Source organism: Scylla paramamosain, chromosome 14 (assembly GCF_035594125.1).
Source record: "Scylla paramamosain isolate STU-SP2022 chromosome 14, ASM3559412v1, whole genome shotgun sequence".
Taxonomy (NCBI): domain Eukaryota; kingdom Metazoa; phylum Arthropoda; class Malacostraca; order Decapoda; family Portunidae; genus Scylla; species Scylla paramamosain.
In genome coordinates, this window is record NC_087164.1 from 1,470,539 (window position 1) to 1,485,557 (window position 15,019).

Consider the following 15,019-nt stretch of genomic DNA (forward strand, 5'->3'; position numbering starts at 1 on the left):
TCTAGCTAAAATAGCTTCTATGAAGTTAAGTGTTCTGAGTCGTCTCCACCAATTTTTCTGATGCCCTCCAGCTGTTAACTCTATATATGGGGCTTATTCATCTATGTATGGAGTATGCTTCACATGTATGGGGGTTCCACTCATACTGCTCTTTTAGGCAGGGTGGAATCAAAAGCTTTTCATCTTATCTACTCCTCTCCTCTAACAATGTCTACAGCCTCTCTCTCATCACTTCAATGTTGCATCTCTTGCTATCTTCTACTGCTATTTGCGTGTTAACTGCTCTTCTGATCTAGCTAACGGCATGCCTGTTCTCCCACAGCCTTGCTTCACATGACTTTCTTCTTTCTCTCATTCTTATTCTGTCCACCTCTCTAATGCAGAGTTAAGTAGTATACCCACTTATTCATCCCTTCCTCTGATAAACTCTGGAACTCCCTGCCTGCTTCTGCTTTTCCTCCTTCCAATGAGTTGAACTCTTTGAAGACACTTATCCTGTTAAATGACTTTTTATTTGGCATTCACTTTGGGAACTGGCACTAAAGTGGGCTTTTTTTTTCTTCATGATTTTTGTCTACTGTACATTCTCCTCATATTTTCTCTTCTCATCCTATTTTCACATATTCATCTCTTGTTATATATATATATATATATATATATATATATATATATATATATATATATATATATATATATATATATATATATATATATAAATTTATTCCATAAGCTACTCTGTCAATCATTACATTTTCCCTCTCTACTGGATCTTGTTTTATTATTATTCTTTGTTGCCACAAGCCTTTTGTGTCTTGAGGATGGCTTCCCACTGTTTTTAAATTGTCCTTATGATGAGATACCCTGACACAAATACTGACATCCTGGAGAAGCATGGTATTCTGTTCTTGTAGCTGCCTTGCTGTAATGGTGGAATTTTCTTCCGACAAGTGCCTTATGTGAGCCAAAAAGTCCTATTACTTATCTTGGGACACCATACACACCATGTTTGTGGTGAGGTATGTCACACTTTAAGGAAGCTTTAGAGAAATCAGTGAGCATATCGTAACTGGATTTATTCCAGTTTGCTGTTATATTTCCTTGGTATTGGTTCTTAATTTGTAGCATGCAATCACTCTCATTACATTAACCTCACTTGTGCACACCTCAGACATCAGGGAAAATTTGCACATGGAAATGTGTGCGAGTAACTCACGACTGCGGAGGGATTAAGTGCACAGACACTTGATAAGAAAGTACATGTTTCTCCCAGCAAGCATAATAAAAACTGACCACTGCTGTCAATCAAAGCATTGGATGAGAACTCCAGTGTTACCATTTAGTAATTTAGTAATGTTTTCAAAGTGGCTTTTTTGTGGTGGATACAGTGACAAAATAATAGGCACGCAGTTTTGTGATGCATCAAGTGGCACTGACCATATTAGTTTAGCATATTTGTTACACATGATCTTTTCTAAATCCAAATTGTCTCTCTTTCACCATTTCATGATTTTCCAAGTAGTCTACCAACATTTTTCTTACAATTTTTCTATTATGTTGCTTACAATGCTGGTGAGTTTGACAGGTCTGTAATTCAATGGGCACTTCTTATTTCCCTTCTTATACAAAGGATCAATATTTGCCTTTTTCCACACTGTTGGTACTTTGCCTTGATTTAGGGACTCTGGATATTATAAATAAAGGCTCACCTAATTCCTTCACATTCTTTTAATACCCAACTGGATATTTCATCTGGCCTTCCTTTTATCTAGATTTTCCAATTCTTTTATGACTTCCCTTTTATCTAGATGGATGTTTCCAGTTTGTATGGTGGTTTGTGTCTTGTCATCTATTTGAAATGGCAATTTCCTTGTAAATACCTTTTATTGTATCCACATCTGAGGACAATTCAACAGGAGTCTCTTCTTGCTGATTTTGTTGTTTCCTAATTCGTCAACTCTCTCTCAAATTTTTCTTTTTTGTTCTAATTATCTTTTTACTTCCAAGAGCTCTTCTAATTTGCTTAATTTCTTCTCTAGTTTAGAGAATTGGAATTCATCTACAAAGTCAATATATGAAAAGTCTTTCTTTGACTTATCTCTCTTTCCCATGACAATGCCATCTTCTCCTAAGTGTTCTTCCAGCTTGCTTACAGCACTGCCCAAGTTGATAATGCCAATTACACCTTTTCTTTGTTATATACCTCCTTATATATCTCTCCTTTAAACACAAGAGTCTAAAACACTTGGGACACTAGGCTGACCAAAGCTGTAAAGATTCACTTAGCTATCTTTTTTTTAGGGATCGTCTGCTTGGAGAGGCAGAAAGATACAAGTGTGTGTGTGTGTGTGTGTGTGTGTGTGTGTGTGTGTGTGTGTGTGTGTGTGTGTGTGTGTGTGTGTGTGTGTGTGTGTGTGTGTGTGTGTGTGTTTGTGTGTGTGTGTATTTAGCTAGTTGTATTTACCTAGTTGTGTTTTACAGGAAAAGAGCTATACTCGTGCTGTCCTATCTTCATATCTATAGGCATCCAGATGTTGTCTGCTTGGAGAGGCAGAAAGATATATGTGTGTGTGTGTGTGTGTGTGTGTGTGTGTGTGTGTGTGTGTGTGTGTGTGTGTGTGTGTGTGTGTGTGTGTGTGTGTGTATTTAGCTAGTTGTATTTACCTAGTTGTGTTTTACAGGAAAAGAGCTATGCTTGTGCTGTCCTGTCTCCATATCTATAAGCATCCAGCTTAACTTTAAATTCATGAATATTTGTTGCTTGTACCACTGTTTCATCTAAGTTGTTCCATATTTCTATGCTTCTATTTTGGAAACCATATTTATTGATATCTCTTCTACTTGCTGTTTTCCTCAATTTCATCCCATGTCCTCTTGTATCTCTTGAGTTCCCACACAAATAAGTCTTCTTTGTCAACTTGATCCTTACCCTTTAAAGCTCTGTATATAGCAATCAGGTTCCTTCTTTCTCTTCTCTCTTGTAATGATGGAAGCTTCAATCTCCTTAATCTTTCTTCATAGGTTAAATCTCTCAAACTTGGTACCAATTTGGTTGCAGCTCTTTGGATCCTTTCTATTTTCCTTATTCCCTTTTTATTATGGGGTGACCAAACAATTGTGGTATATTCCAGTTTTGGTTGAATCACATATTCCATCAACTTTTCATCATCTCTTCATCCATGTAAGCAAATGCCCCTTTCATGTTTCTTAGTTACTCATAGGTTTCCCCAACTATTTTGTTTACATGTTTTTCAGGTGATAAATTATCACTTATTGTAATTCCCAAATCTTTTTTTTCTTTTGGTTTTCTTAATTTCCACTTCTCCCATGGTGTAGGAACTTGTCAGTACTCTTTTGCTCTTTCTTAATTCCATCACCTTGCATTTCTTTGCACTGAATTCCATTTCCCATTTCTTACTCCACTTATATATCTTATTTAGATCTTTCTGTAATATTTCACAGTCCATATTGTTTTCCATTCTTTTCAATAATTTTGCATTGTCTGCAAACAGACTTATATAATTGTCAACCTCATCCACCATATCACTGACATACACCAGAAACATTATGTGGTACTCACTTGTAACTCTACACCTTTCCGATTTTTCTCTCTTTATTACTGTTCTCATTTCTCTGTCCCTCAAGAAGTCTGTAGTCCAAATCAGTGTGTTGCCTTGCAAACCCCCCTATATTTTTTATTTTCCATAGTAGTCTCTGGTGTGGTACCTTATCAAATGCTTTTTTTAGGTCTAAATAAACACAGTCTGCCCAACCCTCTCTCTCTTGAATTATATCAATTGCTCTACTATAAAAGCTCACTAAATTCGTGACACAAGATCTTCCACTTCTGAAACCAAATTGTCTGTCAGTCAATGTATGTGTTTTTTCTAAATATTCCATCCATCTGTTTTTAACTATTCTTTCCACTATTTTTGCCACCACACTTGTTAGAGACACTGGTCTGTAATTCAATGGATCTTCTTTATTACCTCCTTTAAAAATGGGCACAATATTGGCTCTCTTCCAGTCTAGAGGGATTTTTCCTTCCTTAAAAGAGCATACTATGGTATTGTGTATACTTTCTGCCAGTTGTTCACAACATTCCTTAAGTATCCAGTTGGACACTCCATCTGGTCCTTGAGCCTTACTTACATCCAGATCTTTCATAATCTTAATTTCACTTATGTCCACCTGTACCTCTCTCATCACATTGTCTCTGTGCCAAGCTCTTTCTCCTTTAAATTTGCTTTCTTTGGTGAATACTGACTGGAAGCACTTGTTCATTAATTCTGCTTGTAGCCGTGTATCTTCATATGTAACGTCATCTTTCATTAATCTATCTATTGTTTGCTTGATTTCATCTTCCCATTCACATATCTGAAGAATAACTTCGGCTCATCTTTGCATTTGTTAACTATATCTTTCTCATAATTCCTTTCTTTATCTCTCAGGATTCTAATATATTCATTTCTTGCCTTCTTGAATTCTTCCCATTTTTCACTTCCTCCTTTTTTCTCCATCTATTCCATGCTGCTTCTTTTTCTTTTCTTGCCATTACATATCTCATAATAAACGTCTTTTTTCTTTTTCACTTCCTTTATTTTGATCTTCGGTACATATCTAATGACCCCTTCATTATAAATTTCCATGAATATATCCCCACTTTTCCTGCGTATTACTTGCCGTGAACAGTTGTTTTCATTTAGCCTCTGCAAAATATTCCCTCAACCTGATAAAATCTGCTTTCCTGTAATTATATCTCCCATTCTTGTAAATTTCATTCCTATTTTCTATTGGACCACTGCCTTGAATTCAATTAACAGATGGTCACTTTTACCTAGTGGGCAATGATAATTTATTCCTTCAATGATGTCCATTTCCTTTGTAAACAATGAGTCTAGCCTAGATGCCTCTTCATTATCCCCAAATCTTGTATTTTCTCCAATCCATTGGGTCATAGTATTTGTCATTATTCAATTCAGAAGCAAATATCCCCATGACTCTTCTCCTCCGTCCATGGTCCACTCTTCCCAGCATACCTCCTTGCAATTAAAGTCACCCATAAGTGTTATATTATTACTCTACATCAATATTCTCTCCAAACAGTTACTAGTATTTCTTAACAATAATTTATAATCCTCTTGTGTCCATCCATTTGTCTTTAGGGGTACATAAGCCAATGCAAAATCTCTTCTTCCTTCTCCCTTCCTTTTTGTTTTAATTCTAATTATTTCTGCTATTCTTTCTCCCATTTCAACATCTTCCACTATTATACTCTTCTTTGTGAGTAACATGATTCCTCCCCCTTTCTTTTTATTTCTATGTTTTATCCACACATTATAATTACTAATACCAATTCTCATATTTTCTGTTGTTTCATTTGGTTTAACTTCAGTAATACCCATGATGTCGGGCTGCTTTATCTTAATATAATTATTCAATTCTTGCAATGTTGATATTAAACCATTTATATTTGTATATGCCACTGTCCACTTTATATTTTTCCATACATTATTTACAGTTTCTATTCTTTTTCTGTCAGATATCACTTCCTGAGCCTTTCGTCTTTTACCTTCCAATACAACTTTTTTTTCTCTTCCTCCATTCTGTTCTTGTTTTTTGTCTTTGCTTCTTTTATTAGATCGTTTACCTTGAGTCTCTCCTCCTCATTCATGTCCCTCTTTATCCAAACTTTCCTGTATTGCTCTATCTTGTCCAGTTTTCATGCATACAATATCACTTCCATGGCTGTTGTTTGTGCCCTAAATTTTACTGTCAGTGGTTGCTCTCCTCCTTCTGTATACTTCCCCAGTCTATGTATTTCCTCAATTTCACTTATCCAGTCCTCACCTTCTCTCTGTATATTTCTTACAACATCTTCTGCTACCTTTTTTTGTCCTTTTTCCCTCTTGTATCTTACAGGCTCTGTTTCCTCTTTTAATCCATACATAACAATACATTTATTTTTGTCCACTGTGTCCCTTACCATTGATTCCTTCTGTTTGATCACTTTCACAATTTCTTTACTTAAATCTGTCTTTTCCTTCTTTTGTGCTACTATGATTTTTGTAAGGTTAACTTTTTCTTCTCTTTTTCCTTCCTCCAGATTTGATGTTCACTTTTCATCCGTATCACTTCATTTTCCTGTTTTTTTAGCAATATCACTGTTTTCCTTCAATTATGTTTTTAGATCGGCACATAGTGTTTTCCTCTTCCAGGTCATGTTTTTTTTTTTTTTCACTTTTTCAGTGAGGTCACTGAACATCCCCTCCATTAAAACCACTTTCCTTCCTTGCATTTTTCCATGCAGTTCATTGTCTTCCTCAAATCCTGGGAATGGTGACCCCGTTGACAACATTCAGCTCCCACCTATGGCGTCCGCCTTGCTGGAGCTTTTACTCATTTTATTACATCTATTACTGCTTAAATTTTCCCTTATTTTTTATTTCTGGAGACAGGACAACTCTACTTGAGCAAAGCTCCTACCTGGGAACATATTCTAGGCTCCTAGTGGTGGGCGTGGTCAAGCAAAATCTTTCTCTGCTGGAGCTTGGATCGCTGCTTGTTTACTCGATGACGACTCAATGTGTGTGTGTGTGTGTATGCTAGTTTGCAAGGTAGGATAAAAAAAATTCCCAGGGTGTCCATGAAGAAAAGAGACAGAGTGCAGGACTTTCAACATTACCAAACAGTGTAGAGACTCTGAAGGTCTACCAAGCAATTCTTGTTTCCAATCACTTTACCATACCAAACTTTTTTGCAGTCAGTCAACTTACGACCATGAAAGTCACCAGTGTCATGCACAACATATGCTTATGCCAGAGATTTTCTTTCCATGTTAGGTGTAAGTGGTATAAACAGGAATGAGTTGGACCTAGTCTTGGCCCAGGACTGATGCTTTTACATTCATACAGTACAATAATGCCTGTTCATATCTCCTCACCTTGGGAGCCAGAGCTAGGTAGTTCTGGGAGTTTGCTCAAACAAGACACCCTCTCTGCCCCTCCCCCATAGTGTTTCAAGGGTATGTTTAAGGGGGAAGGGAGAGGTAGTGGCTTGTTCAAGCAAATGCCCAGAGTTTACTGACCTTAACTTCAGCTTCCAAGGGGTTAGAAATTAGTAGGCATGACTGTACATTACAGAATTTTTAAACACCATATGTACATGGACCTGCTACATCAACTGCATCTTAGAAAGCACCACTGTCAATAACATACTGAAGAAAAGACACTAAAGATAAAGATAATATTTGAGGTACAACATACCAGTCATCTTGATATAAGTTAAAGAGTAAAATATTCCAGATAATTTACTGAAACTTTCACTCTAAGTAATCTTACATTTCTGACAAGTGGCATGTCATATGGATATACATATTTCTAAAATAAACATGTCAAGAAAACCATTTATACTAATATAAATGAAACCAAGTTCATCTGCTTACCTTCCTTCTGTGTTAAACTCAATACAATTCACACATCCTCTATGACCTTTCAACTCCTTAGTGATTCCAAGTCGGGATACAAGAGCATGTGTCATCTGATTTTGCCATTTAAAACTCTGCCAACTTATTTGCTGTAAAAAAAAAAAATTAATAAAATTAGTTACAAAATACATGCAAACAATAAATCATATCTATGATACGCAAAATTATACACATGGTGGATCACATGCAGTGATCCAGCCTACCTTTGAATCATCTTTGAAATCGATTTACTTTTTTTATTTCTCAAGACACAGTCCTACTTTTCCATTCCTCGCAAATGGCATTATCACCCATTATGTAAAGAAAGGACACTGCTTAGTAAAAGCCTCCTAGATGTCAAAGTGAGAGGGGCATGGAAGTCACCACAAACCTCTGAAATAAATGAGTAAAACCGGCTATACATCCATTTAATATCATGGTACCATTTTCGTACCATTTTCTTTTTAGTGAAAGTTTTGTTATAAGCAAAACTGTATAATTTTTGTTGATCAAAGCATTAAAGGGAGAAGGATGCATTCTACTAGGGGAAAGGTGTTGAGTGCTTAGCATGAAATTGCTCTTCAGGCACTTGACTAAAAGGAACAACTCAAAAGAAGTGAAGCATATTATCATTGTTAATAAACAGGTCAACCTGACAAAGCAGGGTTCCCAATGTTTTTAGCATGCTGCCTGTCCAAGGTGTATCCAGTATCAGATCACTGACAAACTCTTCTCTGCTCCATGCATGGAAATTATAGGGGTCTGCCATTTTTTGCAGGAATGTAACAAACTAGACAGATATCACATTAAAGTAACTATTTCCCTCTTCAAAACATCCCAGAATCTAATAAAATTGTACATATGATCAACTAATTAGTATAGAGGACACTGGGAATTGCAAGTAGTGATGCCTATCTCAAGACATCAGGCAGATGTGGACTTAATTTTTCACAATAATCAAGGAGAAAAGCAGAAAAATCCCACTAGCCCTGCATGCTCACTATTCCTTTGCAGGTGTAAGTTATCTCAAGCAATACCTCTTCTTGACATAGTGTACATATGTGGTGATGTTGTCATTAATGAAGGGAGATAAACTAAAGAGTTATAGATATAATAGTATAACAGTATATAGAGACTTTCAACCACATTATCAGTTAGCCTTGTCATACTAATTTTTTCATAACACACCAGAATGCTGATTTAACACGAGTTAGGATCTATGAGAGATTGCTTTCAATTGATTTTGCGCTAAATCAAAATATTGTTTTAATGGAAAGTTCCTTGTGGTGGAAAAACAATGAATGCAAATTTCAATTAATTTAAAACAAAAATTGTTTGTTTTAAGTTGATCTCTGGACTTTCTTTTAGGTGCCATTTTAAACTGATAATTTTAAACTGATTGGTATTAAAATAACGTTCCACTATATCAATAGGAAAACAATAATAATATTGTGAAACATTAAGAAAAACTGTGGAAATAAGATGAAAGCATATAAAATGCATATAAACTCATCCATATGATGGCCAACACTAGAGGTATGGCAAGTATTGCCAGTCATATGAATGAATCCAAGTGAATAATCTATGCTTATTTGTTTCCGTAATTTTTGTTCAAGGATTAATACTTGATATTATTATTTTTTCTACTGATATTTAAAGAGGGGATCTTAAAGCAAAGCTAACCAATAATGTGATTGAAGATATCTCGAAAATTCAAATTTGTGGAAGTGTCAAGAACATCACAAGTGCACTACCTACAGCCTAGCCTTAAGGGGAGTATAGTGCAGCTTATTCTGAAAAATTATTATCATTGATTGTATTGAAAGGAAAGTAATAAGTAAAGTCAAAACTATTATATAGACAAATTCTATGATCCTTACCTCCCTCTCCATACCTACCCCAACTTTTCATGCCCCTTTCCACCCCTCCAAAATTGGGGTTCCTTAACAAATCTAACTCTTCTTACAGTTTTTATTGTAGTCATGTGCTTCACATGCAGGATAGATCATACTATGTCATACTACTCTGGTCTTTAGCATAACAATGCATTTTTTTTCATTGGGTTTAATTTGCTGCAAATATTTTCTTTTTTTTCTTTGAGAAGCCAAAATTTTTTGCAAAATGCTTGGAAAGTTTTTATAAAAACATTTTGTTGCACAAAATTTTAAAACATTGCTACGAGTTTGTTGCTCTACTAGGATTAGGAGACCTGTAGATAGGTTACCCTATTCATGAAGTAATGGGTTTTTGTGTAATGTTAAGTAGTTGTAAGTTTGATGCATTAAATGTATTCAACATGGGGTGAATGTGGTACAATGATATGTAATCAAAAGGTATCTGACCTTAGGCCAAAAACAAGTAATATTAAAAAATTCACAATTTTTATTTAGTCTCCTTCAAAGTATTCACCTTTGGAGTCTGCACATTTCTGCCAGCATTCCTCCCACTGCTGGAAACATTTCTGGAAAAAACTTTTTGGGATGCTGTAGAGATGTGCCATTGAATTTTGCTTAATGTCCTCTGCTGACTGAAATCTTCTCCCTTTGAGTGTATTTTTGAGCTTTGGGAATAGCCAAAAGTCATAGAGCCAAGCCTGGGGAGTAAGAAGCCTGACAAACAAGTAGTGTGTTATGGTTGACGAGGAATGCTTGGACAACGGTTGCAGAATGAGCAGATGTGTTGTCATGGAGTTACCAATTCTTTGCTACCCACAGGTTGAGTCGTTTTCACTGCACAGCTTCACTAAGGGGGTGAAGAACACCCAGGTAGCATTCTTTGTTAATCGTCTGACCTAGTGGTGCATATTCATGATGCACAATACCTCTATAGTAAAAAAAACAGGTCATCATCAGTTTAACACCATTTAACTGGTTGTACCACTCCTTTATTTGTGTTTTTCCCATAGCATCATCTCTAAAAGCCTTCTGAATCTTCTTGATAGTCTAGGATTGTGTATCACCAAGTTTTTGGCAGAATTTGATACAGTATCTCTGCTCAATGTGCCGGGTCATCTTGACTCAAAAAGAAAAATCTTGCAGCACACTTCACGTCTGTACTCAAAGAATCACTGCAGACGACTATTGCCACTTACAGACATGAAAATTTTTGAGCATGCTTAGTAAGGACTCAGCCACCTAATTAACCATGCAGATTTTGCTCATGCATTATTACTTTGTGTTAACAAATTCAAGGTCAGATAGTTTTTTTATTACACCTTGTATTAGATGATTGTGTGATTCACTGTTGTTTTGTTTAATTTTTCTTTGTTCTGTTGCTTCATTACTTGGTTTTGGGTTGAGAGTCTAAAATATTATGATAGAATGCCTTTGTATGCCAATTTGTGGTCTGACCATTTTGAATTGAGCGTTTGGGCATTGTCGTTTCCGGGGATTCCCCAACCTCTGATGCTGCCAAACCTTGTACAGGGCCAATTATTGGATTAGAGCCTATGTGTCACTGATAATCTCACTCCCCACACACCATCTCTCTCTCTCTCTCTCTCTCTCTCTCTCTCTCTCTCTCTCTCTCTCTCTCTCCCTCTGCATATACAATGTATATTTCATACAAATTTATTTGTGTAGTGCTGGAAAAATAATTATGTATATTTCTACTTTTTTTTTTAGGCTAAGGCCCATGTAATGTGCGGGGATGACCAGAGTCCCAGTACCATGTGACTAACCGCCCCCCTTCCCCTCCTCTCCTCAGTGTCCTTTTGTCCTTGCTTTTTCCCCCTCCCCCTCTCAGCGTCACTGTGTTGACCACTTCTATCATAAATTTACCCTGTGAATAAACGTAATTTCTCTTGTTTTTCCAGGTTATAGAGGCGAATTTTTCACCTAATCCCAGAGAATGGGGAGCCCTTAATGCGATAAAATTAATTCTATAATGGTAAGGTCTTAAACCAGCTCAAACAAATCCCAGATAATTACGCCGCGCCAATGAGGTTGACGAATCTAATAAGTCTTCTTTGCTTCGCCGTCCTCTTACCCCTGTTGCTACGCAAGCCAGGAAGAGATACCAGACTTCGACTAATTCCCCAATTGATTTCAAAAGTCCATTGAATTAAACTTCTTAAAGTCACAACTATAAAGTAAACAGTAACTTAATTATTCATATTTTTCATCCCTGAACTCACAACCTAGTCGCCCCCCCCACTGAAAAACAAAATTATAACTCTTAATAAATTTCCCCATTGGAAACCTTTATCCTTAGTTTCCCGCCGATTTCCTCACAAGCAAAGCCAGACCCTCTCGGATTCTCCTCAGGTGAGCATGCAGTCTGATAATCTCCTCCTCAATTCCTGTAATATTAAGTAAGTGTTTGTTTAACAATAATTTTACTAAAGCCAGACCCTCTCGGATTCTCCTCAGATATTCCTGTTGATAAACTATTTCTGAGTGGATAGATATTCGCATTTTTTCATTCTTTTTTTGTTGGTTTTCTCCGCGTGACTAGTGAAACCACCTGGTTCGAGATCACCGTGTGAGACTGTCCTCAGGTCTATACATACTCTTTGGTTATATTTGTTACTTATTTATTTATTCTCTGGTCTCCCCCGCAACTCAGTAGTCGCGAAAATATCTCCATCGTAGTTTTTATGTAACTGAAGAATACGCTACCATTTATTTTGTATTTCTGAATTCCTTTCTTTTTATTATTATTATTGGGATTATTCCATTATCAATTAAAAATCTATAAAAGTGTCAATATTTGTATTTCTTTTGAACCAGTGATAGGATTTAGTAATTATCGTCTGCCACAAGTGAATTTTTTTCCGTGGGCACTAAACTGGTGGCAGCGGTGGGATTTATTTCGCAACTAACCGAAAGAGGTGGAGACTGGAAATAAGTGAATAAATGGGGAAATGTGCCTGAGGGGTGTGTATAGACCTGAGGACCATAATTGCAGGCAGTGGTGGCTACCGATATGTGTTGACTATCGTAGATCACTTTAGCCGATTTGTGAAGTTCTATCCACTCAAAAACAAACTATCAGAGGGAATTGTAGAGGCGCTGCAGCAGTACATTACCGACTTCGGGACTCCTCACTCCATCGTCCTGGACAACGGGGGCGAGTTCACCTCCCAGATCTTCCAACAATTCTGCCAGCAACACCTCATCACCCTCTGTTACACCACTCCCTACCACCCGCAAGGGAACGCCATCACTGAACGACTCCATCGCACGCTCAAATCCATCTTGGCTTCCATGTGCCGAGGTTACCCGCTACGGTGGCCTCGCCTACTCCGTGTGTGTCAGGCCACTATGAATGCCGCCGTCCATACCAGTATCGCCCAACAACCTTTCTTCGCGTTTTTCTCCCGGCATGCGCCCCGAGTGGTGGGTGCCAGGCTACCCGCAGTTGATGGTGACGAGCAAGACGTGGATGTGGTCCGCTGGCTGATCCGGAAAACACACGAGAAAATGACTCGGAAATACCGTAATGCGGCCAACAGGAAACGCAAGGAGCAGAAGGTAGACATTGGGGCGTTGGTGTGGGTGAAGCGAGAAACTACAGAGTCAGGAGTGTGTAAGAAACTGTGTGTTCGTTGGGACGGCCCATATAAGGTGGTGGAAGTTTTAAGAGGAGGCGGTGGTTATGTGGTGAAAGACCCTTTCTCGGGAAAGATGGTGCAAAGAGCGGCAGAAAAGATCAAACAGTTTCACAGTGAGGAAGAGTACGTAGTTGCGGCTCAAGACACAGTGTTCCAACCTGATATAGAAACTGAAGTGTTACCGCCTAGAGTGCGTAACCGTCCCAGACGCTATATTGAGGAATGTTAATGTTGCTGGAAGAACGGTATAGAAAAGAGCAGAGTACTTGGGGTAAATAGAGTCCCCCCCATTACTTTTGCATGGTCTGGCTGGACTGGTTGTAATGAATCGTGGTATGACGGGTATGGGTACTATGTGAGAGGTGATGTAAGAATTTGAGAAGGAATAAGGAACCACTTTAATTCGCAGACTACTACTGCACTCGACAACCCATTCGGGCCATTCTGTGGTGGTTTACTTCAGGACGTGGTGAGCGCTTCGCGTAATCATCTGTAGTATCTCGTGGTGTGAGTGAATGTGTGGATGAGTAAATGACTGTTCGAGTGGAAGGAACCGAGTACTGGGGTGGCCGAATCTCGTTTCAGAGAGTGACGGAGTGACTTAAGGTTAAGTCCTCACACCACAGGAGGTCAAGAGGCTGGTTGGGGTGGAATTCTTTTTCTTCCTTAAGATGAGAGAAAGAGCCGAGTTATGTCTCCAAGGGACATTGTGGTGATATGGCCCACAAGCCATTGTATGGGAGAGAATGTCAGAGTTATTTCCCGACAGCAATCACGTGCAGTTCGTCAGCCTGGCTTGGTTGTGTGGTGGTGAGGGGAGTTTCTAATTACTCGGATGTGAAGGTGTTATTATATTTTTTTTGGTAAGGAGAAAAAAGAGAGGCGAAAAATTCTAGAACGGATGAAAGGCTCGTGTAGTGCTGGAAAAATAATTATGTATATTTCTACTTTTTTTTTTAGGCTAAGGCCCATGTAATGTGTGGGGATGACCAGAGTCTCAGTACCATGTGACTAACCCCCACCCTTCCCCTCCTCTCCTCAGTGTCCTTTTGTCCTTGCTTTCCCCCCCCCCCTCTCAGCGTCACTGTGTTGACCACTTCTATCATAAATTTACCCTGTGAATAAACGTAATTTCTCTTGCTTGGCCAGGTTATAGAGGCGAATTTTTCACCTAATCCCAGATAATGGGGAGCCCTTAATACGATAAAATTAATTCTATAATGGTAAGGTCTTAAACCAGCTCAAACAAATCCCAGATAATTACGCCGCGCCAATGAGGTTGACGAATCTAATAAGTCTTCTTTGCTTCGCCGTCCTCTTACCCCTGTTGCTACGCAAGCCAGGAAGAGATACCAGACTTTGACTAATTCCCCAATTGATTTCAAAAGTCCATTGAATTAAACTTCTTAAAGTCACAACTATAAAGTAAACAGTAACTTAATTATTCATATTTTTCATCCCTGAACTCACAACCTAGTCGCCCCCCCACTGAAAAACAAAATTATAACTCTTAATAAATTTCCCCATTGGAAACCTTTATCCTTAGTTTCCCGCCGATTTCCTCACAAGCAAAGCCAGACCCTCTCGGATTCTCCTCAGGTGAGCATGCAGTCTGATAATCTCCTCCTCAATTCCTGTAATATTAAGTAAGTGTTTGTTTAACAATAATTTTACTAAAGGAGACCCTCTCGGATTCTCCTCAGACCCTCTCGGATTCTCCTCAGATATTCCTGTTGATAAACTATTTCTGAGTGGATAGATATTCGCATTTTTTCGTTCTTTTTTTGTTGGTTTTCTCCACGTGACTAGTGAAACCACCTGGTTCGAGATCACTGTGTGAGACTGTCCTCAGGTCTATACATACTTTTTGGTTATGTTTGTTACTTATTTATTTATTCTCTGGTCTCCCCCACAACTCAGTAGTCGCAAAAATATCTCCATCGTAGTTTTTATGTAATTGAAGAATACGCTACTATTTATTTTGTATTTCTGAATTCCTTTCT

At 38.0% G+C, this 15,019-nt stretch overlaps 1 protein-coding gene across 3 annotated transcripts in view; it reads right to left on the reverse strand.

Annotated features, from left to right (window-relative positions):
- LOC135106738 (WD and tetratricopeptide repeats protein 1-like) overlaps positions 1–15,019 on the reverse strand; it is a 237,012-nt gene that overhangs the window by 178,313 nt on the left and 43,680 nt on the right. For all 3 annotated transcript variants that reach the window (XM_064016000.1, XM_064015999.1, XM_064016001.1), the window contains one exon: positions 7,442–7,572. In XM_064016000.1, coding sequence (XP_063872070.1) covers positions 7,442–7,572 — 131 coding nt within the window. The remainder of the gene's footprint in view (positions 1–7,441; positions 7,573–15,019) is intronic.